Source organism: Diadema antillarum, unplaced genomic scaffold (assembly GCF_040938485.1).
Source record: "Diadema antillarum isolate AM-2024a unplaced genomic scaffold, OU_Dant_1.0 scf00000152, whole genome shotgun sequence".
Taxonomy (NCBI): Eukaryota; Metazoa; Echinodermata; class Echinoidea; order Diadematoida; family Diadematidae; genus Diadema; species Diadema antillarum.
In genome coordinates, this window is record NW_027271041.1 from 861,123 (window position 1) to 887,692 (window position 26,570).

Sequence of the window (26,570 nt, forward strand, 5' to 3'; positions counted from 1 at the left end):
ACCAGTCGTGTATTCATTCTTTGTCGGCCGTCGACGTACGTCCGTGTAAATGCTGGGACGCAAACTGGGATTCATGGTTTCCATCTCTTCTTTGTAGGCAGGTAAGGCGAGGATGGACTTTCTTATTATCATAGTAGCCTCTCATACATTGGATTTATAATCCACGTCTCACTTTTTTGCTATCTCGTAGGTATAAGATGTGATTTAAGTCGCAGGAAATGACACCACAGTCGAAGATATTCGTGAAAGGAACATACTGACCGGAGCGACCGGCGCCGTCGCATCGCGGGTGGGCGGGCCTGGCCTGGCTAGCGTGCCTGTCTGGCTGAGCTCGAGCCCGATCGCGGCGGTGGGTTGGCCTTGTAAGTTGTAACAATGGTTACTACAGCACAGGGCCTACAGCTACACTTGCGTGGTAAAGTTTAGAGTTATGGAGATGTATCGTATATGGGCAAGTAGATGGGTTTACAGTCTTAAGAAATGTGAGATAATAAAATGCAATGAGCATCTCTCCAAACTGTCATAATTATTTTCATGATTTTATTTTATATCTTAAGTCTTATGTTTGTTTTTTTGTTGTTGTTGTATGTTCTGGCTTTTTTGCTTTGACTTTGGGGTTTCTGACAATCAATGGGTCTAATTTTTAAATGTTGGCTGTCTATACTACAGTATAGATACCGGTAACAATAATATGGAATAGCAGCAGCAACAACATGACAAACAAACATCACTTAAACAGGTGAAAGGTTTCAGACTTCCTAAAACATGCATTAATAATTGAGAGAATGGCTGGATTGATCTAGAGAGTAGAGTAAAACGAGTTCATAAAAAAAAAATGCATAAATTTTATTCATTACTTTTAGCCCGACCAGACACACTTGTGAACAGCGACAGGGCTGTACGTGTATGGTTAAAAATTCTACAAACTATGTGCCCTCTGGTTATATGAGTGTGGTATTCACGTGGTTTGAACTGAGAATGAGATACTGTCTACAGTGAACAGTGAATGTGACTTTTTAATAATGACAAATGCCATGATCAAGTAAAGAAAAAAAATTAATAAATAATCATTGGAAATGGAAATACACATGCGCATGCACACACAAACACACACACACACACACACACACAAGGCAGCTCTTGTGAAATAAAGATAAAAAATGGATTAGCATGAATGCCTGGAAGGGGTTACAGGAAGAGACTGAGGAGGACAGGAAAAAGGTGTGAAGGAAGAGGAGTTGAAGGGTCAAAACCAACACACTTGAGGCTTGGGTTCATCGAGGAAAATTATTTTATTAAAAGACGATCAACGATTATGACAGAAGAAAGGGACTTGAAATTTAAGGGCTGGCAAGAGTATACCAGTAACTCATACTACAGACCCGTACAGTATAGGAATTTCTGAAAACTTAAAGCTTCTTTTTATCTCTTATCAAGGGAATTCCAAAATTTAGGGCCCAAAAAAGGAAATGTAGATTTGGCAAAATAATCAAAAGCAAGTGAAATTCATTGGATTGCTGGGTAGGATGTTAATGGACAGTTTGTTGCTTTTTTATTGCTTGTTTGTTTGTTATGCCCAGAATGAGGGCATCACACAGCATATTACCACCCAGTAAAGTGTGGACAAACAACATTCCACGACACAATGGCAATTTTTTTTGTTTTTTTTTTAACTGTGCAACCAGGAGAATCTATTAGGGATTGCCGGGTTACATAACAATGACTCTTGTAAGGGGATGAAATCCTTGCCTTATGATTATTTCTCTGGATTTTGTTATCACGTTTGGACATAAATGAGGGACAATGAATTTATTGCAGCCAAATTGTCAATATGAGTAATCAAGCGGAGTGCTGTTCCAAACAAACAGTGAAAAGAAGTCAAATCGTTGATACATTGTCTTTAATTTCTTTGCACCTCAGCAATGTTCCTGATAAAGTGTTTCCTGATGTCCAGTGATGATGGGTTGAGTGCTGCTGACCCATCACCTATGTTAAATCATACCCAGGAAAGGGTATTTAATGTCATTTTGAAATGATAAAAGCTATCTAATACTTCTGACAGCTGAACAACCACATTTTCCATGTGTGAGGGTAATAACAATGTGCATAAATGAAGTTGTCATGTGAATTCTTTTTATCGCTGTACAGGTTTCTGGAAGTTGAGTGGGAGCTGAGTACAGAGGTCTGCCGATCAACTGGGCAAGGACAGTTTTGCAATTTTGCATACATTGATGACATAACCAGACAATTCAGAAGAATTCTCTCTGCTGTTTGAGTGGAGGACACTGAAAAGTGCTAATAACCATTTTTCAAATAAAGATGGAGGTGAGGTTGAAATTGAGCTGGACGACAATTACATTGGTGGTGCTGGAGCTGTTCCTTTTCTTGTCCTTATGTAATGGAGGCAAGAAGGAGAATGAACTCATGAAGAAAAAGTGTGACACTTGCCGATCCCTGACGAAGAGTTTCAAAGAGGTATGTATCTAGGAATATTACAGTGTACAGTGTGTGTGCAACAACTGATTGAGGCACCACTGTCATGTCAGATCGTTGAAACATCCATGCATATTATCAAGTCACTAATTGTTTTTTTGTGTGTGTGTTCTTGTGTGTATCTATTCACTCAGTTGCCTGTCTTAAGTATATTTTGTGGTACCATTTAGTAGAGATTCAACAAGAGTACTTCATATCAATTTATACTTTGTCTACTGTGTTTCCATCCATATCAGGGCAGGAAAGATAATCATTTCTATGCTTGATACTGTAGTGACATTTGCATGCCATGGATGAATGGAACACTATGTTGTACATTCTTGCAGTGTGTAGACACCTCTGCAAGAAATCGTAGCATTGTCACTTGAATCCAATGTTTCTTACAACTCCTTTCTACCATATTCTTCTAACTGCTTCACTAAGTAGAATTTGGAGAAAAAGGAATATGTGTTGCTCAGTGTTGCACCTTCAAGAAGATTTAAAATTAATTACTGGTGTTTATTGATTCCTTGCTGATTCATGCCTCATGGTTGTTGACGATTTGTGTTTGACTCAGGGTATGGAGAGAACATCACGCTATTCATATGAAGGTGGGGACGCAGACTGGGAGGAAAAAAAGCTTGGAAGTTATGCTACAAGGTCAGTCTCACAGATCTCATAGATCATTTCTATAATGATCAATGCTGATGATGATGATTGTGATGATGATGATGATGGTGATGATAATGATGGTGGTGGTGATGATGATAATGATAATGGTTGTGGTGATGATAAGGAGGTGGACAAAGGATGGTGATGATGGTGACTGATAATGATGATAATGATGGTAACTTTGGTGATGATGATGATGGTGATAATGATGATGATGATAATGATGATGGTGATGATGATGATGATTATGACGATGGTGGTGGTGACAGTGGTGATGATGATGAGGAGGAGGAGGATGATTGTGGTGATGGTGATGATAATCATGATGACATCATCTTGTAAAGATGATGACATAGACACTGATGTCATATAATAAAGTATGATCCTGAGGAAACTCACTATAACTGTGTCTCTCCTGGCTTGCCATGCTATCTGTGTGGCAGTAGCAAGCAAAGAGGGGGAGACAGAGAAGATACAAGCGATATTTGAAACAAAAGTTTGATGGTAATGACTGAATTTTGCTGCTAATAATCATCACACATGTAATCTCACAAGAAGCATAGAAGACATCTTACAGGTTTTGCTCATGGCCACGTTATAGCCTGATATTTACAATAAGTGCACGGAATGATTCTTATTGTAACTTTCACTGCCTATTTTTATGACAAAACACCTATAAACAGTAAGATGTACTGTAAAAGTGGTTTCTTTCGCGTACAGAAACTTTCGCGGTTTCCATCGGTGCCGACTTTTTCGCGTGTGTTTAAATTCGCGGTCGGTAATAATAGCATTGTAACAAGCCACGAGTTCAAAACATTTTTGCGTGATGTTAAATTCGCGGTTCAACCTCAAAGCGCAAAAAGCGCGAAAATAAAACCACCGCGAAAGAAACCACTTATACAGTACTTCTTCTCTTTTAGTGTGACTTTGAATACTGTTGACAAGCATGAAAAAAAATCACATGTTGCCATAAAAAGCTGTTATATGTCCATTGTGCTTGCAAAAACTTCTCCATTGTCTGTCATTCCAGTGAAATGAGATTCATAGAGGTGACTGAGGGACTTTGTGAAAATAAAGAACACGATGTAAGTTTTAAAAAAAAAAGTGTCTCATGCTACTCTTTCTTTGTACAGAAATGAATTGAACAAGGCCAGTGTGTCTTGACCATTGTAATTCCCAGTGAATAGGTGATATCCACCCTAGACAGCACTCCAGTGATTATGTTATATCTTGTCATCAAATAATTGATCGTGAGATGTTTCGTAATGATTGTGTTAATGGAGTATATTTCTTTTTCAGACAAAGTCACTTTGCAGTTGTAGAACTTTGCTAATCAATCAAAAGTTTGTTGCTCTCATGCTAAATTAGTCTTTGATGCTGATGTTCAGAGGTGCTGTGAAGACACCTATCAGAAACCATTTTTATTGGCCCTAGGATGTTGTGATGACTCATGTATAATTTGACATTTAACCCGTTGAGGACAGACTGATTTTGCCACAACATGCATTTCCCATAGACACCTGCCCGAGTGTACTTGAGGCTCATCCTCAGCGGGTTAAAAATTGTATTCAACTTAAAGCACTGTGGTAGTATTCTAAATGCTTGTACCACTGCAGACATAATTAGTACTTCAAGATGCACCATGTGGTAATTTTTTGATAGATTAAGATGGCAAAGATAACGATGAGAATTATGTCTATCATTCCCATCAGTAGTAGAAGTAAAAACATTTATAGAATCGATTTCATTGTATTTGTATTTGTGAAATATACTGCTTCCATTATATTTCCAGTGTCACAACCTGCTAGAAACCCAAGAGGAGCTGATAGAAACATGGTGGAAGGAGTACCAAGAGGAATACCCTGATATGTTCCAATGGTTCTGCATTGATAATTATAAAGGTAACCTGTGTGTGGAGTTTGTTTTGTGGCAGGGAAAATTTCCCGAATAATATAATAGATCTATACATGGATATATATTATGCAGCCTGGAACTGTTCGAAAATTACAAACATTCAAACATTTTGCTGATTTTATTGTCTGAGCACAATCAATACTTGACACACGCTGAATGTGCAGTTGAGATGATGACATCATTGAGAATACATGTACTGTTCCAGTTATGTCACACTGTACCAATTTGATTTGCATCATGAATATTCTCATTGAATCTGCCATGCCTTTCATACTCTATGAAATTGGAAAACATGCAGAATTCATTATTCTTGGCCTAGCACCAAAATTTAATTGCTCAAAAGTTTTCATTTTTATATTACCATGTATTAAAGTTATGGTACAGTTTCAGTTGAGATGGGGCTTCAGGTATCTAATGTTTTTAGGTGATGATTTTTTGAGTTAAAGAGAAACTTCTTATAAAATCTGGAAAATCAAAGTTTACTTGATGAAAATTGGTTTTGCAGTAGCTGAGATATCAAAAAAAAAAACCAGTCCTTATAAAACCACCTTTTATTAGGACCTCTCTGTCACAGCCATTTTAAAAATGACTTTCTTCAAATAGACTTTGAATTCTTCTAGAATTGTATGCTCTTTAACATTCCTTAAAGTGGTTTCTAAGTATCTTACAAAAAGTTAAAAGATGAATCCTCGTCCCAACCAATACTATACCATCCCTTTAAAGTCTTGATCAAATTGATATTCAGTGTAACAATGAATGCTTGCTTTTAAGCTTCTTTTGAATGCTGGTGTAATTCACTGGTCGCCATCTTTAGGGCGGACGTCCACTTGGGCGCGGACAAGCCCCGGAAAGGTTGCGGAAGCAAATTTTGTTATTTCGGCATCCTGTCCGCGACAGACGCGGAATAACTTAGTGAATCGGCTTGTCCTGGGACATTCCTAGGACTGTCCGCGGACTGTCCGCGGACTGTCCGCGGACTGACTGCGGACATTCCTAGGAATCACTCCGGAAGAGCGCGAAATACCTCGGAATATGCTAATCGTAGCCGGGTAGCGCGGAAACATCTAGGATTACACCAGGAATGAACGCGGACAATCAGGATGCCTTCCAGACAACACAAGTTAGGCATGCGGACAAACTGCGGACAATACCAGGAAAATGGAAAGGTATAAATTTGGCGCTGTCATTGATGCTCCTTGTTGTGCTTCCGCAGTAGTGGCTGATATTATATTAATATGACTGGTCAATATTATTTGATAAATGTGACCACCAAAAGTCGGAGAATAGGATTGTCTGCATGTCGGCTGACGACTCATTTTTTTTTTTTAATTTGTCTCATCTGGGAGAACAATTTTTTTCTCTGCCTTCAGTCACATGGATGATATTCGCAAACTTTTTGAACCAAATATATATATATATATATATATATATATATTTGGTTCAAAAAGTTTATATATATATATATATATATATATATATATATATATATATATATATATATAATATACATAAAAATGTAAATGTATATACATATATATATATATATATATATATATATATATATAATCATGTTGATAAGGTAGTCCACGTGTGAGCCAGATAAAAAGATAAGTAACAAAACTGCAACAAAGTTCATGCTGTATTCACCAACGATTTATTTCTTCACAAGAAATAAACCGTTGGTGAATACAGCATGAACTTTGTTGCAGTTATGTTACTTATATATATATATATATATATATATATATATATATATGTATATATATATATATATACATATATATTCTTTATTCCCTTTTTTTGATCTGTGCTTTATCCATCGTGAAGTATATACATGTTTTGTTTGATACTTCTCTAGAGCATGCCAAAAATGATCCTAATCATTAAATTTCTTTTTCTTTCTCTCATTTTTACCCTTGTGCATCTCTAACCCTATCTTATTTTGATCACTTTTGAACATTTTCAAGTCCGAGCATTTTTTTTCATGCTTAGAGCTTACTAGCCTATTGTCAATGAAGTGTAAAAATGGGGATGTATTTTCAACCTACTTTAATTTACCTTTTTTTTTTTGGGGGGGGGGGGGTTCAGCTGGGCTGTCAAATTGGACAATCGAGTTTATTTGCAACTAAAACAAAAAGAGAAGAAGAAGTTATTAGGTAATAACAACTACGAAAATCATTCAGGTAAAGAATATTTCTGAAATGATTTGTGATGCTTAATGTGTACTTAAATATATACACTCAGCAAAAAAAAAAATACAAAAGAAAGACAGAAATTTAACAGTTTTTCGAGTTCATGATTCATTGCTTTTTTCTCTCATTTCACTTGAATTTTGAAGTGACAGAAAATTCTTCATTTTCCTCCATCATCTTTCGCTTTCATTGTAGTTATTTTGGGCTTCAAAGATATTACATTGTAATGAGACCACAGGTATATCTTTGCAATTGAATTCATGCTTTTTAGTGTGATGAATTTGTCTTTTGTTCTAATACTAATTATGTTGTATCATTAGAAAGCATTTGCGTATGAATAACAACTTGTTCATGTTTATATAATACATTAACATTTAGCCAAAAATGCTGTGCTTTTTTTTCTGAGTGTACTTCCACCTACTTTTGTGATTTTTCAGCTGGGCTGTCACATGGGACAACCTAGTTTGTTTGCAAATAAAATACGAAAACAACATAAAGGAAAATATACTATAGTAAGTAATATTAACCAGGAAAGTCACTCAGATGAAAAATAACTTTCTGAAAAGATCAAATCATAACAAACTTACTAGGAAGTTAGGGGGCTGATTTCACTTCTTTCTGGTTGCTTTTGGCACAGTCTCTACTACCTTCTTCTTTGCCTTCTGGGACCGGAAATTCCTTAGATTTACCTGTTCTTCATCACTAGACGAAAGGTGTGCCTGTGATGGGGATATTTGCATGGGGGCCTCGCCTCCCTTCTTGCTCATTTTGCGTTTCATTGGCATGACCCTCGCGGAAAGTGTCGACATTTTCGTGTCTGGATCACACAATTTCCGCATCGGTTCCGGACACTTGCATATATAGATCCGCATCGGCTCCGCGCTGTCCTAAAACATTCCTGGTGTCTTCCGCTTTCATTCGCGAAGCTTCCCCACACCGCGGGATTCTTTCCGGAGCGTGTGCGGAAGGAGCGGAAGGGTTCCGGACAAGCGGGACATCCTCAGGACATCGTCAGGACAAGTCGCCGAAGGTGTCAAGAAGTTCATTTCCGCGTCCAAATTTTGGTCTCGATCAAAATTTGGACGCGGAAATTTTTCTCTCTCCCGAAGGTGCGGAAACGCCCGGACATGTTTAGGACAGTGAGCGGACACGTTCAGGAACGTGCGGACAGGTTCCCGAAGGAGTGCGGAATACCAAATTTGCATTCCGGGGCTTGTCCGCGTCTTGTCCGCTCCCTAGTGGACGCCTGGTCTTAGTAAACTTCGTAAATACTTTGCATTTTCTTGCAAGTCATCCATGCGGAATATACAATATGTAAATATTAAGTTATCAACATTTATCAAATGAAGAGAGATTATTTCAAGTTGCACATAGCATTTTTAGACACTCTTATGATACTATGCGAATACTGCTATGACCTTTATTAGTTTGTCCTACTCATGTGAAAGCTGTGAAAAGCGTCACAACTTCTTGCAGATCGTGTTTTCTGTTGAAAAAAAATGGTTCATGACAGACAATACTTTAATGATGAGAAAATCCATTACTTTGAGCTTCCCCATTAGTTCCTTTTGTAAAGACACTAAATGTAATATGAAGGAAAAACACAAGAAATAGAACCAACTATTTTATTCTTGTAATATCAAAAACTCCATGAGTCTCGTCAGGACATTGTAGAACATTTTAAACATTATCAAATAGTGTTGTAACAATATCTTTATGTTATCATGTCAATACAACTTTGCTGATTTCTCTAACAGTCTGCTGTCAGGAAAACAGATTTGGACCAGAATGTGAAGGTAAATTATGGTTTTCTTTTATGTTGATATATTCCAGAAATCTGAAGGAGACATAAGTTTTTATCTTATCAATCTTTAATTGATTTATATGTAAAAGGCAATCCACAGTCCTTTGATTTTAAAAAGTGATGAAATGTCTGCCTTGATGCTTAAAATGTTTACATTCTGGATCAGCTGGATAAACAAGAGTGATGCGGATTGCAGAGTACCTGAAAATGAAGGAAAATAGATGTAAAATAGGATGTCACATTACAGCCCTGAAAAATGAATATAAAATGTACACTGGATCTATTCTCAGAGAAACTGATTTTCATGCAACAATTTATTGAAATAAACATGAAAACAATTTATTGAAATAAACATGAATTCAATTTTCATGTGTGTTTTTTTTTACATCATTTATTTTGTCAGTTTTACGCTCAGAATTATGATATTATTACTAAGATTATAAGCATTGATATTGATATTCATTTTCACCCATGTGCAGAGTGTCCGTATGGTTTGGAAAGACCTTGTAAAGGCAATGGCAAATGCATGGTAAGTCAAGCTAGTGATCGTGATACTCTTGAGAAAGATGCCATGCATAATTATGTTCTCTTTCATACACACATCCTTTTCCTCAAATTATGTCTGAATAAACTGTTTGCCCAGTTGTATTTTATAGTGATGAATTTTCACAGAAATATGCAAAATGTCATTGTTCATTGTGTTCACTATGGCAAGTGTCAAATTGGGTGTGTTTCAGCAGATGTGAAGATAAAAGTCTGACTGAGGTTATGAATTACACAGCTTCATGTGTCCACTATGTCCTGGTGAGGTATTAAAGGCATTTTCCTACAATTACCATAGATTCCTGTAGATTTTTTGATGATATCTTGATCATTTCCACGATTTCCTTCTTACATCATGGATGATTATTATGTTGTCTTGTATTCATCGTATTTAATGAAATATTCAATTATGCTAATATATGCATAAAATCATACATTTCGCTCTATATCAGAAAATAAAGCTCCTAGTATCCTAGTTTTTGGTGATAATATTCTTTGTAGCATTCCTAACTATGTGCTTGAAAAAAAAAAACTGGTATTAAAATTTATTTCTTACATATTGTATTAAATTTTCGCGAATCTTGAATTCCCGACGATTTTGTGAGTGGTTAAATTCGCGATCGTGGAGCCCTGTACTGAAGGGAGAAATGTACATGCGTACGTAACATTTACGTCGGGGATCAGAGTCAATATTTTCGCATGTCGTTTATTTCGCAAATAGCACCCGACTCGCAAAATTCGCGAAAATAAAAACCTCGCGAAATATTCGGAGTATACAGTACATGTTTACGGTTTTGTTGTTTTCAAGATTTTATCTGTGATATTTGTCAAAAAGGTTTAGAGAACACCTGTAGAACGTAAAAAAACAACAACCTACATTTTGTGGCATTGTTTGGATTGTACAAAAGAAGTTATTCATCCTAGTGTCAGTATGCAGAGTATTGCATTTTAGAGGTATTTTGTTATGGTACAGTATTTTACATCGCTTTGTCTGCGTTTAATGTCCAGGGGGCAGGCACAAGAGCGGGAACAGGGAAGTGTAAATGCAGCGCTGGCTACAAGGGTGACCTATGTGACATATGCAAAGATGGCTACTATGAGGTGATGAAGAATGAAACGCACACAGCTTGTAAAGGTAAAACATTGCCAGATTTCTGTCTGCTTTGAAAAGTTACCTTCTTCATAGCGACATTTCTGGTTGTAATATGCTGTGTGAGTGTTTTCATACTGCTGTATAAATGCAGCAATATAATTGTTACTGATCACGTTCAGTGGCATATCTATTTGAATATCACAAGCATCTGCAAAAAAAAAGAAAAAAAGTTGAAAAATGAGGGTATGATAGGAAATGTTGCCAGGGAATTAGCTGATGAGATTCAGTCAGAGAAATATGTCTCTAATGTTGGACAAAGCATCACTCATTAATGTCCTAAAAATGAAGAGTCAATTGGTCACTTTTCATCCAAGAAGATGTCAAAACAATTTGCATACAAGGTTTTCATACTGATTCTTTTAATATCAGTTCAGTTCCAGAAATGGCAAATCTAATTCATCACATTTGAAATTAACTTGAGAGATGCATATAAGTCCATCTCACTTTTAATCATGTTGTTATGTCCTTGGAGGTTGAGATATAGGTTGTTGAAAGTACATGTACTGTATAAATTTTGTGGTTGCCCCCCATCTCTAATCCTAATCCACAGCTTGTCACAAGGCTTGTACAGCTCTATGCACTGGTCCAGGACCTAAGGGGTGTAAAAAGTGCAAGGCTGGCTGGCTCTGGTCTGATGAGGAAGGCTGCCAAGGTAATGTCATTGCTGGTGTTGATGTCATCTTAACATGAATATATTGTAGATATGTGATGTCATCTTAACATATATGAAAATGAAAATGTTGATAGTGATTGCAATTGCATATAATCACTATTTTGTTTTGCATCAGTATGGTTATGGTAATACAAATAAATTTTATTTCATCATTATCATGATATTGATAACAGAAACGCTTATCAGTAGTTGAAGACATACATTGTAGTAAAAGTAGTAGAAGTAGTAGTAGTAGTTGTAGTACTAGTTGTAGTAGTAGTAGTAGTGGTAGTAGTAGTAGTAGTAGTAGTAGTAGTAGTAGTAGTAGTAGTAGTAGTAGTAGTAATAGTACTAGTAGTAGTAGTAGTAGTAGTAGTAGTAGTAGTAGTAGTAGTAGTGGTGGTAGAAACAGAAATAAAAGAGATAGTACTTATCATATTTTCATGGCTCTTGTTGCCACTGTCATGAGCTTCATGTTTGGATTTGCCTTTGTTATAAAAACATTGTCAAATGAATGCTTCAGTCATGTATATAAGCAATCAGTGAACATATCCACAAGTTACAATTTGCTCACTAATGTGAGTATAAGATTGAAATCATCCAATGACAAGCCTCCTCATCGATCATGTGACAGATGTGGATGAGTGTAAGGCCGAGGAGCAGCCGTGCGAGCCTGAGGAATTCTGCGAGAACACCCAGGGTTCCTTCAAGTGTGTGGTGTGCGACAAGGCCTGTGACCAGTGCCTCGGTGAGGGCAGCGATCACTGTGTGAAGTGTAAATCTGGATACGCCATGGACGATGACAGACAGTGTCTCGGTAAGCTGATTGAAACACTCCTCGTTGATCGATTTGGAATAATTTTTCTGAGCTATCCTATAGACTTTTTCATAGTATTAAAGCTCTTCCTTTTATGGCTATAAGGAGGCTTTTGGATGGATGATGCCATCCCATAATGCCTTTTAAAGGAAGAGATGTGCCATGGTAATGATTTCATGTCTTTTTAGCCATTCCACTAATGTAAAAAGTTTTCATTTGATTTACTCAAGTTTTCACTCACCTGCAGGTTTTGCTTGCTTCCCTTTAAACAACTTCCTTTATATAGCGATAATTTTCCTGTGCAAGCACAAGATGAAATGAAAGCAGAATATGCCTCCTTCGAAGCATGACGTTATTATGTCTTTTTATCTACCTGTGTCTTGAAACTTGAACTTTTCCCTAGGAAAAGGAAAGATCACTAGTTCAAACTTGAAAACTGATGCCAGTACCAGAGCTGATGAGTAGGAAACTTATCTATAGTGGAGACTCTTTCCACAGTCAAATGTTAATTCTTTTAAACAAAAAGAGTGCAACATCAATACTCTGATAGCAGGGATGCCAAGGCATGAAAAATGTAACTTTTGTGCACTTGTGAAGTGATTTGTTTGGTCTAAAGGCAAAGAAGCAAATTTACCAATGAGGACTCTGTTCACATTACTTGCTGGTCTGTGTCCACACTGTAGACATCAACGAGTGTGATAAGGAAGACGCCTGCAAGATTGAGCACATGACGTGCCACAACGTTCCTGGGAGCTTCTACTGCGACTGCGAGGACGGATACGAGAGGGTTGGAAATGAGTGTATGGACCGAGAGACATGTGAGTAGAAAATAGGCAATCTTGTTCTTCTTCTTTCGTATGAGACGGCTATGCAGTATCACCAAGCCGCTGCAGCCAGCTCACTGTATCAAGGTCGGGGTTGTCGAGATCCGGGTTGGTGGGTGGGGCAAGGGTGGGGCAAGGGTGGGGCACTTGTTGATGATGTGGTGGGCTGTCTGTTGTGGGGCTCCGCACAGGCAGGCTGGGGAAGTACGCAGGCCCCAATGGTGCATGTTGGCCTTGAACCGACCCACTCCTGAACGTAGCCAGTTCGGTGTAACCCAATCTTTGCGGGGTAGGTGTGTGCCTGGTGGTAGGCTGGTGTTCAGGGTGGTTGAGAGTTTGGCAGGTCGGGGAGTCTGCTGCCAGCTGGTTCTCCATGCCTGGAGGGTGTTGAATTTTGAGCCACCGAGGGTAAAGAAGGAAAGATGATTACGTACTCATCATGGTTTGATGATAGGCAATCATCAAACCTTACTTGCCTTCAGGGGCCCTTTGCATAAAAGTTACTATTATGGTAACTTTGCCATCTAATGGCAACTTCCATGAAATTCTTGATTTTGATTGGCTGTTGAGTATTGTTGCCGTGGTAGTTACCATTGGATGGCAAAGTAACCACAATAGTAACTTTTATGCAACGGGCCCCAGGTCAGACAGTGTATGATATTGGAGTGGACATTTATTAAATTATTTGCATTGTTTGATTTGGATATTGCTCCCTCCTGTAAAGAAACACACAATTTTTATAACAAATTGACATAAAGATGTGTAAGTATTTTGTGTGTGTGTGTTTTTTTTAAGGGGGGGGGGAGGGGAAGGCACATTCCCACTTATAGAACTTAGATTTGAAATGTCTTTTTAACTAAAGATATGCAATGTTAGGTTAAGAAACAAAAGTATGACAACCTGTCATTGAGATGTTTATAGAGATGTATAGAGTCTCCAGTTGTTTCCCACTTTTAAGATGATATTTTCAGAATTTATTATAATTTTTAAACCAGTGTAGTAATCAGAAAGCTGAGTATTGTTCGTGGACTAGTGGCAGACTATGCATGGCATATTACACATGCACTTACAAAAAAAAATGGGAAAATGCAAAAAGATCAGTGAAAAGAATGCTTCGCCGACACTACAGTGTATGTCAGCCTTTGGAGCAAAACTATGAAAGAGAATATATACTATGTAAAAAGCTCAGTGAAAATAATGTTTTGCATGCACTTTGTCATGTCCTCAATGCAAAACTATAGAGAGAATACATTCTTCCGTATCTTTCACTTGAGAGGACAATATTGTTGGGAATATCCTATGTTTCTTATCATTAAGATGTGCTTAGAATTTGATCTCGCTTGTCTTCCATTTGATTATTTCTGTTCCCTTTTCTGCTTTTACCACAGTTGAAGGTAAGACAAAAGGACAGGGAGGTTTCCAACTTGAACCAAAACTTGGTCTCAAGGGAGAGATACTGCTCTATCTTCTCTACTTCTTCATTTTCATTGGGACAGTTCTCGCCTCAAGAGGGAGCCCCGTAATGGCCATCTTATTTGGACTCGGTCTCGGTAGCTGGTACATTTCAAGATTTTTTGTCAAGAATGAGGGCACGTGACAGAGATGGAATGCTTCTTTCTTCAAGGATTGTTTGTTTTTTAGAGGGTCATTTGTATTCATACTGTGTACGCTTAAGAAATATTGTGAAACAGTATGTTGAACTTGAGACTGCAGTACTTCACATTATTTCGATTACATGTATAAAGTGGGCAATTATCCATTATATACATGTAACGGCTCCTCCTGCTTTTGTGATTTTGTTTGTAGGTGGATCTATGTCTGCTCGTGGGTATACTTTGCAATATGTTGAGAAACCCTCATTCAGCAATAAACTTAGTAATATGCTTACCAAATTATGTTTCAAAAGGTCAGGATTTCTCTTGTGCCAGTAATTAGAATATGTGCAAATTGTTGTGGAGTTTGATTGAGCTGCACATAAAATGCCTAGCATATACCATAGTGTTTTGTTTAAAAAATTGGTATGTATATGATAGCCCCCAGTATTGATTCTATGTAATGCAGGATTTGATACATCCACAGCTCTTGGTGTACAGAGGGCACTGACAATTTTTGAATTGTGATTCAAAAGTGTAAATTCTGATCACTGTATAGTGGACAATTTAGAGGATATATGGCCATACTTGCACAAAGCTCATTCACATTGGACAAACTCACAGCTTATGTTGCTGATTCTCAGTCCGGGTTGCAGTTATTAGCCGAGTATATCTAACATGTAATACAGTCAACCTTGCTTACTTTGACCTCGCATAAGCCATATTAAAGTCGAAGGTCTTTTCAAGTCCTCTTCTCTTTATATTCTATAGATTTTAATCCCTCATAAGTCAAATTTTCTCTAGGTTGAAGCTGTTTCTTCAATCCAAATAGACTCAACTTTTTCAAGGTTGACTATTAAGTCTGGATGAGCATTTCCAGCACACCATCATATTACAACAATGCTTTCACAGTGACGTTTTCGAGGAAGAATTTTCAGTGCCGCAGTCCAGCACGGCACAAAATGCTCACGACGACTTCTACCTAGGATAATTGAATATTAAAGCTGACTGTATTCACACAAGGTGACAAAGCAGAGATTGTCTGGAGGTAGTGAACATAATACAAAAATGAAGACAGTACAAAGGCTTTAAATGTTCACCCTGTATCTCTCAAATGTGGAGCTTTATGTCGACATGTAACAGTCGGATTACTCTCAGTGGTATGCAGTGCACTTTAATCCAATTATTGGACTTCTAAGAGCTCATGTACATGTATGTCTGCACTGATTCATGTAGCATTCGGAAGAAGAGAGGAATTCACTGAACTTCTTGATTCGTGTGAAAGTGGTTGATGCGGGATCGTTATGCCATGAAGATTGAGATCTGTCCATCAGTGGAGCCTCACAGGTGCTATATTTTGACCATAGCCAAGAAGTTTTGTTGACAAAGGTAGAGGAAAGCAGGAGAAGAGATCAATTCAGAAAAGCTGTTGAGGTGAAATGATAGAGTTAAAAGTAAGATGTGTGGAAATGTACTGTGTTTTAATTCTCTCAAACTGACTGCCCTTAACAAAACGAAAAAAAAAAAAAATCCAGTACTATGTATTAAAGTTAGCACCATACAGTACCATGCAGCACCATATATACATCAATAAGAACTTTTCTTTTTTCTAAATGTTCTTTACTGCAGGCTGAGCACTGATCAATTATACCATTTGTTTTAGTTGTTCATTTCTTTTTTTTTAGTTTTGATACATGTTCGATCAGTGGTGTACTTTACAAATTCATTTGTTACCCGTGACGGTGGTATCATTATAATCATTTGTGTATTTTCGGAATCTGTATCTCTTCTCTATCCACAAATGTTGCCAAATATTGATATTCCTAGTTGTTCATTCTCACACACAGTTTGCAGCCATTTTAATATGGAATATTTTCCATAGTTGGTTACAAATTACCACTTCTTTGCAAGGATGGCAGAGAGCGTTGATGAAATCAAAATCAATTTTAGATAAATTTATTATTCAAACTATGAATGCATTAGGCCTCTACATATTATAAGATGCTAAATGGGGTTCACTACAGCATAAAGCTATATGAATCTTATTCCATAATGTAAGGTGGCCTTAAAACTTCCAGATCAAGCAGATGTCAGCAGTAAAACTAGAGAAGCATCATGAGAGCGCAGACCTCCGCCAAGGATGCAAATCATTTCCACCACTGATCTTGTTCTTCCATAGAGATATCAGCGATTTCCACCCATAGGTATATGCATGCAGAAAGTCGCCCGATTTCCCAGTATAGAAGCCTTTTGTTATGTCATAAACTTCCAGCTGCGCGGCATGCCTCGCCTTCGCAGAAACTAGAGCACGCACTTTAGTGCATGCATGCAAACCTCAAATACGCGCAGTCTGAACTCCGAAGTTCATTGACCTTACCTGCCAAAATATCAAAAATCCTTCATAAATTCCCTAAAAATTCCCGGATCGCTACCAAAATTTAATCATCTGTTACTTTCCTGTAAGTTTCATCCAATTCTGTTTACTACTTTTTGAGTTATTTTGCACACAGACAAACCAACAAACCAATGGTAATGTAATAGCACTCATAATGAAAATTGCATAGCTCAGTGCTTCACATGGAAAGAAGAAATGTTAGGTCGAGGATGACTTTGAAAGTGTTATTGTTTTAAAATGAAATCCTTACAGAGGGCGTGTGTGAAAATTGGGGCTGATTAGATATTTGCCACATGGTAGAAAGGCATTTACTTGAACTGTGCTCAGTGCTTTGCACTACTGTACCTGAAAACTGAGCTGTATATAATTATGCTGTTTTTGTGAGCATTTCAGCATCATGGAAAATACGCAGAGTGCAGCATCACAGCCATGCATCCAAGTTTTCTGTGATTAATGTACAACTTTTGAACTGCATTGTAAACTGCAAGCAAGACTCTTGTCTTCATGTAAATACTACACGTGTTTCACATCGAATTATTGGTCAATCTCATAAACATTTGTTCTGCTTTCAGTTACTGTTTTGTGAATGTATAATATAGCAGTTTAATGGTAACATAAGCTGATTATTGTCTTAGCTGCACAATGACTCTTCTTTGCTCAATTTGACAAATGTATCCTCTTTTCTTTTGTATGATTTGTTTGGATGGTTTTCTAGAATTTCTACTTAAGTTGTGAGTGCATTGTTTGAGATGGGAATTTATATCATATCTCCAAGCTGTAAATCATGACATTGTTAGTGTCTAATGTTTTGATTGCTTTGATTTTATTATTTATTCTTTACTCTATAATTTGATAGTAAAGGAGTGATTGTGTGTCATATTTATCTGTAGTTACAAATTTTGGCTTAATTCAATTTTGTCAAATATAGTAGTATCACCTGCAGAGTAGAAGGAAATCCATCTGCAAGTGTTGGTGGTTTATGTGTGCATGGTACTAAAAATGTATGAATTTCATGAACTTCATAAAGATTATCTAATATCAAGAATCAAGTGTTTATGATATTTCAACACTGGATGTTGTTCAAGTACTGGCCAATTGATATTGGTACATGTTTTATGCAATATAATATGACTTGTCTTTTAAATCATCTGAATGATCACAAATTTGTTGTATCTTTTTTTTTTTGGGGGGGGGGGAGAGGAGAAGGAGTGTTGTTTGCTTGTGGGTTTTTTGTTGTTGTTGCTGTTGTTGTTTTTCTCTTCAGTCTTGTGACAATCAATACTTGTCTTTGTATTTTTCAGAAACCCCAAGAGATGTCATTTTTCCTCATCTGAAATACTATTTTCATCACCTGTAATGTATTTGTCTGGGTCTATTCAGTGATCATTGTGTCTTATCTCAGAAAGTAAAGTAAAAAAAAAAGGTAATGGAGTATTAAGACAATGTCAGTCCTTAGGCAACAACAACTGCAAAATTCACAGAGTGACAGCTTTGACAACGCATGCACATGTGTAGAGACACCCTCCATGCTGTTGAGTTACTGTGACAGACGGGTGAGGGAAAGGGATATCTTACAGACTAAATATTGAGGGTCAGGTCAGAGGAAAAAAATGATTTTCATAATTGAGGAAATAAGGAATCGAGTTGTTATACATTCTTTGTCACTTGCTAATCCACACTGGTGTGTCTCAAGTTAACATGAATTTTTTCCCTTTTGAACTGTCCCTATTGTAGACAGTGTGTGCTCTTAATATCCTGCCCTCATGTTTATACTGCACAAAGTCTGTTTTTCTCAGCATTTATGTACACTTGCACCTCACCAATCCTGCCAGTTATGTGTGTGTCATTTCCAGCTTTGAATTGGAGGATTGCTGGTGGCATATACAATGACTACCCATCTTGCCATCTTAACCCGTTGAGGACGGGCTGATTTTGCTACAACACACATTTCCCATAGACATCTGCCCAAGTATACTCAGGACTTGTCCTCAACGGGTTAACTTCAGTTCATTGGCAAGATTCTGTCTAGAGAGCATGCCTACTGCCTTTTACACACATGAATTGAAGTTATGCCATAGTGATTTTAGAATCCCTATATTCATTGATTATGTAGTGATGCTGCCACAAGAGACTGTTTAAACTATGTACAGAAACCCTGTGTTGTATGCATATACCATATGTAAACCCTTGTGGACTATCATCGTGTTATTCTGCATGCTATGTTGTGGGTGCTTCCAAGATTTGACTGTGTCTTCTTATCCAATGGGAATGGTTGCATGCTTTAGCAAGCCCCAATGCTGCCAAAGAAAATATACATTGTATTGTCCAAAAGGGGATTATAGCAACTTGCTGAATACTTTGAAGATGTTACATATTGTCATGAAACAATGAGTGTGTCATATTGTACCAGACACAGATACCCTGTAATGATATGAAGAGTTTTGAAGTTCCTATTCTTCATGAAACTGCAATATGTAAAGAAACATGGGAGGCATGGTATCGGTAGACACATGCATGTGCACATACTGTAAAGCAAGACGTTTTCGCAGGATCAAATTTTGATGGACTGGAGGCGACGGCCTTTTTGCAACATTAAATTTCACAAACTGCCACTGACATTCAATGCACAGTGAAGACAAGAACTTTTAATTTTGAGAATCTTGCCTCGTGAAATTCGTGAAATTCAAACGCATGTGAACATTTCTGGTCTTACAGTATGCTGTTGTTGTTTAATGTCTCTCTTTGTGTGAAGCTGTTTTGTTGTTTTGATCCATCATTCATGATCTATAACCCCATTGTTCATCCTTTTTTGTGTGTGTTTTTGTTGGGGTTTTTTGAGGGGGGGGGGGAAGGGTGCAAAAGCCGATGAGGCCATATCTTAAGGCCTGAATGAATTTGTTGCCTTCAGATAGTAGAGCATTGTAAATAAAGCACAAAAAGGATTATTATATCATATAAATTGTAAGAAAAGAAAAATGGCACTGAGGTCTCTCTGGCAAAGCTGGTAGAAGTATAACCTGTGACTGCAATTCATCAAGATAATCACTAGCTTGATGCATATGATGTCGGGGTTAAAGGTCATCCTCTACTCCAAAACTGCAATGTTAACTGCATAAAGTGCTGGTACATTCAGAGAGATTTGATCAGATTTGGTGAAAGGGTAGTATAAAAGAAGAGAATAGCAAGAAAGCCCCTCAGTGGTCCAGTATAGAACATAAAATGATAGACATTTCAGATGGGTGGAAATGAGTGAATTTATTCATAACAGCTAGATAGCAGGTATGTATGTTATTTTGATGGTGAGTTTCTTTCACAAGTTCTACTGACATTGTGTAATCCTTATAATTTATGTTTTCTTTGATGTGAATTTATTTGTATTAATGATGTGTTTTGTGTGCTTCTTCTCCCTCTTTCTCTGTGCATGTGTGATTGTCATCCTCATCTTAAAACACCCCTTCAGCTAACAATGAAACTGACCACTCATCTGAAGAATCTTCAGAGAAATTGGAATCCGCCACTGGTGAGGAGGGGGAGGTTGAGACTTCTGGTACCAGCGGAGGGATAGCCAACGACGAAAGTACTCCTTCAGAGGAATTCTCAGGGAGACATGAAAATGTGGATGACGAATCAGATAAAATTCTGCAAAATGATGATGATGATCGAGGAAAAGGGCATGAGATTCCAAGTTCTCTTGATGATTTGCAGGATGTTTTACCTCAAGGTTTAGAAAACCCAACTCATTCAGATGCATTTGCAGACATGGAATCACAACAATTAACAGAAAAGATTGGGAAAGAGGGTAATTTACAAACATCACAAACTGCAGATTCACATGTAGAATTGTGATGATTTATTGGTCATAATATTTATATTATTCTTCAGAGTTTTTAATAATGGGGGGGGGGCGGTTGTTGTTTTGTCCAAGTCTGTAGTGTTTCGTCAGTGAGGAGTCAGATTTTGTGCATTTTTTTTCACAATATGTGTTTCTGTGCCTTCTAAACTATGTGTTTCTGTTTAGATGTGGGTGTATTCAGTTTTGTAAGGGAAGTTTCCCTACATACACATGTTCATGCAGCATATACAGACAGATTATGGAAAATCTCAGTGGCAGTTTGAGCTATGAAGGTGATCTGTTCGAGAGATATCAATTTTCACAGTTTTTGGTAATTCTACATGATGCCCTCTCACAATGGATACTATAGAACAATTTAGTTCGTCTGTTGAGAATGAGAAGGGCGTTAAGTTGTCTCGAACACTATGGGTTTTGTGACAACTTAACGCCCTTATGATTCTCAACCGACGTTATGATGTCACAGTGGTTTTACAATGTACAACGTATAGACAATATTACTGAATTTGCGTATATTCCTGTGTTCTTTATGTAAAGTACATATTCTCTTTACTTGCTACTGAAATGCATTAAAGCAAACTCCTTACTCCTCCTGCCTTATTATGATATGGAGGAGCAAGATTAAATGCTCTTTGGATGTTCTCAGAAAATGAAGAAACTTTGTGAAATTCCTTTATATCATTCTCCTCCTGCAACATCATAAACTGCTGTAGAGTTCCCCTTGGCATGTGGAAATGACCAAAACTTTAAAAGATCATAACTTTTGAATGAGTGTTCAGATTCTCCTGAAATGTGACTGAGTATTTCCATGATCTTTCTGCGTATGCTGAATCTGCGTACATGTGTATGGTTTGGGAAATATCCCTTTTTGGCATACATTATGGCATTTTGATGTAATGAGTGAAATAAAGCATCAAAAAAGTTGTGAATATCCTGCTCATTGAAGACACTGTGTAACATGGTGGCCCAATTTCTGCTTTTTGTAAAACTTTAATGATTTAGCTGAATCATGATGTTCAAATGCATAAAGAAATACTAACATACAAAAGTTTTGAGAATTATGATGTGACTATCAAATTAGGCAAATATCAACACACTAATAAGCAACTTAGCTATACTGAATAGTTTATTCTAAAGCTTCTGTCTGTAGGATATACTGTATTGAGTATGGTCTATTTGATTATTCAGAAATTTGCATATTTGAAGCATTTAGCATTTGGTAGTGTGTAAGACCAGTCAGCTCAGGTTTTCAAACTGGAAGTATTATAAAACAATGCCTTTAGGCATGTTTATCAATTGAAAAATATGATACCTGGTTTATACTTTCAGCCCTTTCAATATAATGAGTGAAAATCAACAATATAAATTAAAAAAAAAATCTAGTTGATTATGATCCCTTGTCTACCAATTGAAAGACAAGAAATAATATGTGATCACTAAGACAAGGTTTCATTGCAAAAAGCACAAGTTGAATTGATACTATGGGGGGGGGGGGCTGCAGTCCCCCCCCCCCCCTTTTGATTAAGGCAAATCAGATGTGACAAGTTTAATGCAATAAATTATGTTGCAGATTCTAGAGCCTCCGTAATGTTGAGTTGTCAATGTGCTTGATACTGATTGTGGATTCTGTTATAAAAAAAGGAAATGAATTTGTAGCAGTATGTTCTTAGACCTAGGCAAAAACAAAAAGAGTCAACAACGGAAGGTGTTTGTTGGGGTTTTTTTTTTTGTCTGTTTAAAACAATAAAAGGAAAGCTACAATATTGTGACATCATGTCTTCTGTACACCCAGGAGACAAAGAGATATGATTTCCTTATATTGCACAAGGTACCTCAAGAAACAGCACAAGTGATGTGTTATTTTCTGTTTCTGACATCGAAGGCCACAGAAACTGTGTCCCTCTTAGAAAGCAGTCTTCAGTTTGATACACTTGCAAGCTGAATGTCAAAAATAAAGCTTGTATCTCATGGGGGATCTCCAGTATCTGTATATGTTTTTTCTCCAAAGTTAGCACAAACAAACAAACATAGCAATATTAAACTATAAGGATTTCTCTAACATATCCAACTTTATCCACAACCTGGGAAGTGAAGATTTTCTTCTGCAGCTGCAACCAAATGCTTCGTCTACAACCAGCCCCCCTTTCTGCCAAGCAACAGCTTATAAATTGGAATTCAGTCAGATGCAGGTCTCAATAGAATGTTAGCACAGAGTTGAAAATAAGCATAGGAATTTCAAATTACTGTACTTACATCACCTGAAAGAGGCATCCATGATTTTCAGTGGATAAGAAAACCCTCATAGCTGGTAACTAGGTTCCCACACAAAATTGGCCCAAAGACATTTGCTACAAAGTTATAAATCTTATGATGCCCCCCCCCCCCCCCCCCCCCCCCCACAGACACACGTGTATACTATTGGCTATTCTATTTACCTGTTCTAAAGGATGACGAAAAATGACAATATCAAACTGCTTTATTTGTTGCTCTGTCAGGCAAGCCTGACTCAAGCTCCGTGGTTGTCAGGAACAATGAATATTGTAAAGACATGCTGCACGTGCAGCTGATGTGGTATTCAGCGAGCTCCTTCCCCATCCCTTTCACACAGTGAGTGCTCCAGTTTGTTTGTGGAATCTTTATAATTATGTGTTTGTCGTAACATAAGGCATTTGGTTGTGATCTTCTATTGGATTATGAGCGGTCCTTGTGCACACGGTAACCTGTTGAGGACAGGCTAATTTTGCTACAACATGCATTTCCTATATACACCCCTGCCTGAGTATACTTGGTACTCGTCCTCAACGGGTTAAAATATCCTCCAGTCAGTGGCCACTGTTATGTATTTCTCATGCCCCTTTTATTTCTTAACATGAATGTTCTTTTTAATCAGTGTGTTCCTCCTCTATTTCCTGTAGTTTTTATGACCTTAATCAAATGTGTTTGTCGTCCAAATAAATATATGTTTATGTAGAACTTGTTCATTTGCTCTCAGATTGTGTGTTCCAAGTGTTAGAATGACAAGCAGTCATCACTGATGGTGGTGGTGGTGGTGGTGATGATGGTGATGGTGATGATGAATAATGATGAATGATGATGATGATGATGATGATGATGATGATGATGATGATGAATAATGGTGAATGATGGATGATGATGATGATGATGATGATGTAAACAAGATGTTGGTATGATGTTCATGATAATGATGATGTTGGAATGACAATCAGTCATCACTGGTGGTGGTGGTTGTGGTGATGATGATGATGATGATCATGATCATGATGATGATGATGATGTTGATACAGAGATGTGATGATGCTACATGTAATGATGATATTCTCTACAAGAATGATGACAGAGTGGTGGTGGAAAATGTTTTTGAAGGCAGAAGTGCTCATGATCAGAGGAGGCACATGAACGAGGATGAAAATGGTGATGACAAAGATGAGGATGATTATGATGAAAACTTAATGCTAATGTTACACTCAAAAAGAATACATAACCAAATGTGGAAACATTCCAGCGATTTAAGTTTGTATGTCTTGGATGTGGAATTGAATTGGTCTACATGTATTTCCATTTCTAACCCACACAGCCAGTTTACTATACACAAGTTCCCTTCCATTGCTTTGATGGCTACATGTAGTCTTAGCTATAATAGCTGCATTGCCAACAGTTTGTAGATGTGGCTTTACATACTCATACATGTATTACAACACATCTTGGACAAAACTTGGAGGATACTTGTAATATTTGTACAGCATTATGACACACTGTACTTTTAATGTATGCATGTAAAATGTGCTTGCTTTTTTGTGTGAAGTGATCAAAGAGAAACAAGTACTGTGCTTGCTGAATAAGTATAGGTGTAAACATATTTCATAGAGTCTCTTTCAGGATTGGTGTTTTGTATTCTTTCTCGAATACCAGCACACTGCGTTAAGTTTAAAGATGAAAAACATAGATGTAATGACAATTTTGTTTACGTACAGCTGTGTATGCATAGTGCTGAGTAGACTTGCGTACAAACTAATACATGCACTGGTTATTTCTGCATCCTGTGCTTTAGGCATATGCTGAAAGCTCCGCCTGGTCTTGCGTAGCCCGCTGCATTTCACTATGTACACAATTAAGACATCGGTATACTGTAAGTTAAATGAATCACAATGTATAATATTATCATACTTTACCTACTTACTATAACTGACATTGTTTCTTATTATACATTGTATAAACACACACACAAAAGAGTCACACATGTATTACAGAGACTACATTTTATTTCCACACGCAAAATATAAGAGAATAATAACCTTCATGGAAATGAAATATAGCTTGTTACTGGTATAAGTGAACACAATAACATTGGAATCAAACACACTGCTGGAAAAAGAATCCGTACAAAATCACAATTTTTTTAAATTGATCAGGATTATAACAGTGAAACTAATAACATTAAATTCTTCCACATTAATTGAAATTCATTTGAGGTAAGAGAGATGGTTACAGTGATAGTTTGCTGAAGTACTCTCTCTAAGAATCAATAGGGGACAGATAATGTCAAGAATATGACTCAATTAACTATTAAAATGCTTGTGTTGTCACTATCTCACAACAGATACCATTTGTGATCCTTGCATCGCTATTATACCATAATACCGATATGCATGTGCACACACGAACAGACAGACAGACACACACACACACACGCACATGCACACAGAGCAAAGGTGCTACCTTCAGTAACTATTCTCTTGGTGAGTGGTTGTGGCATGTTTTAATACAAAGAAGCAGATTACAGATTTCATTGGCGAAAATACATACCATGTAATCAAGAAACTAATAACATGTTGCTGGTTTTTTTTTTATTCTACTTGAGACTGAAATCACATGACATACAAAGTATCTTGAAGTAATGCCCACAATCATGTGACGATAGAAACTCTCCCTCCACGGCTCTGATCTCTCTCGATATTAATGGCTTGGAGCTGAAAGTCCTTGGATTCTTTATCCAGCAGTGAACAAATAAACTATATACATATTGGAGGCTAACACTACTCACTAAATTTTCAAAGCAATCAGCATGCACTTCAAAAAACTTTACAGCAAAATACCATTATGTGCTCAAAAAACTTTTTTTCATATTTACATATTTACCACTTGCACAAGTTATCATTAGATCTGTCCACTGTCAAAATATATTCATGCGATAACACGGTTACTCATGTGTTACAATTGTCTGAATCTACTCATCTTCTCAACGCTTCTAATCTCCAGCTCAGTACTTTTTCCCCCTCATCACATTCATCTCTTCTTTCTTGTGTATGCACTGAAGCATGTATTTCCTATGATACACCTTTTAATCTTATGTACAATTATGTATCAGTTCTGATTGTGCTAAAAAACAAAACAAAACAAAACAAAACAAAAACAAAAAATGAACAACTCCCAGTATACCACAGGAAATTTATGTGTATATGAAACCTTCTGGTTGCATGAACGATACATGAAAACAGATGTTACACTGAAGAGATATGACTATACATGCAAGGACATGGTATCACATATTTTAAATACAACGGATCACAAATAAAATATTGAAAATCATGTGACTACATTTCATTACAAGTTACATGTTTTGTTAACCAGAATATAATTCAGCATGTTTTCATTGGTCACTATACAAATCA

At 37.1% G+C, this 26,570-nt stretch overlaps 1 protein-coding gene across 1 annotated transcript; it reads left to right on the forward strand.

Annotated features, from left to right (window-relative positions):
- Positions 1-23,491, forward strand: LOC139721942 (protein disulfide isomerase Creld2-like). The gene is made up of 14 exons (XM_071633266.1): positions 1-101; positions 2,149-2,475; positions 3,050-3,132; positions 4,175-4,229; positions 4,937-5,045; positions 9,008-9,046; positions 9,534-9,583; positions 10,606-10,732; positions 11,301-11,402; positions 12,037-12,219; positions 12,903-13,037; positions 14,432-14,437; positions 20,491-20,829; positions 23,376-23,491. The coding sequence occupies exons 2-14, from the start codon at positions 2,320-2,322 to the stop codon at positions 23,489-23,491; spliced, it is 1,500 nt and encodes a 499-aa protein (XP_071489367.1). The 5' UTR covers positions 1-101; positions 2,149-2,319.
- Positions 23,492-26,570: the final 3,079 nt, after the last annotated feature.

Coding starts and splice junctions, on each gene's coding strand:
- LOC139721942 (XM_071633266.1), top strand. CDS start 2,320: ATGGAGGTGAGGTTGAAATTGAGCTGGACGACAATTACATTGGTGGTG. Junction 3,133..4,174: donor CTTGGAAGTTATGCTACAAG/GTCAGTCTCACA, acceptor CTGTCATTCCAG/TGAAATGAGATTCATAGAGG. Junction 20,830..23,375: donor AGAAAAGATTGGGAAAGAGG/GTAATTTACAAA, acceptor TTGCTCTGTCAG/GCAAGCCTGACTCAAGCTCC.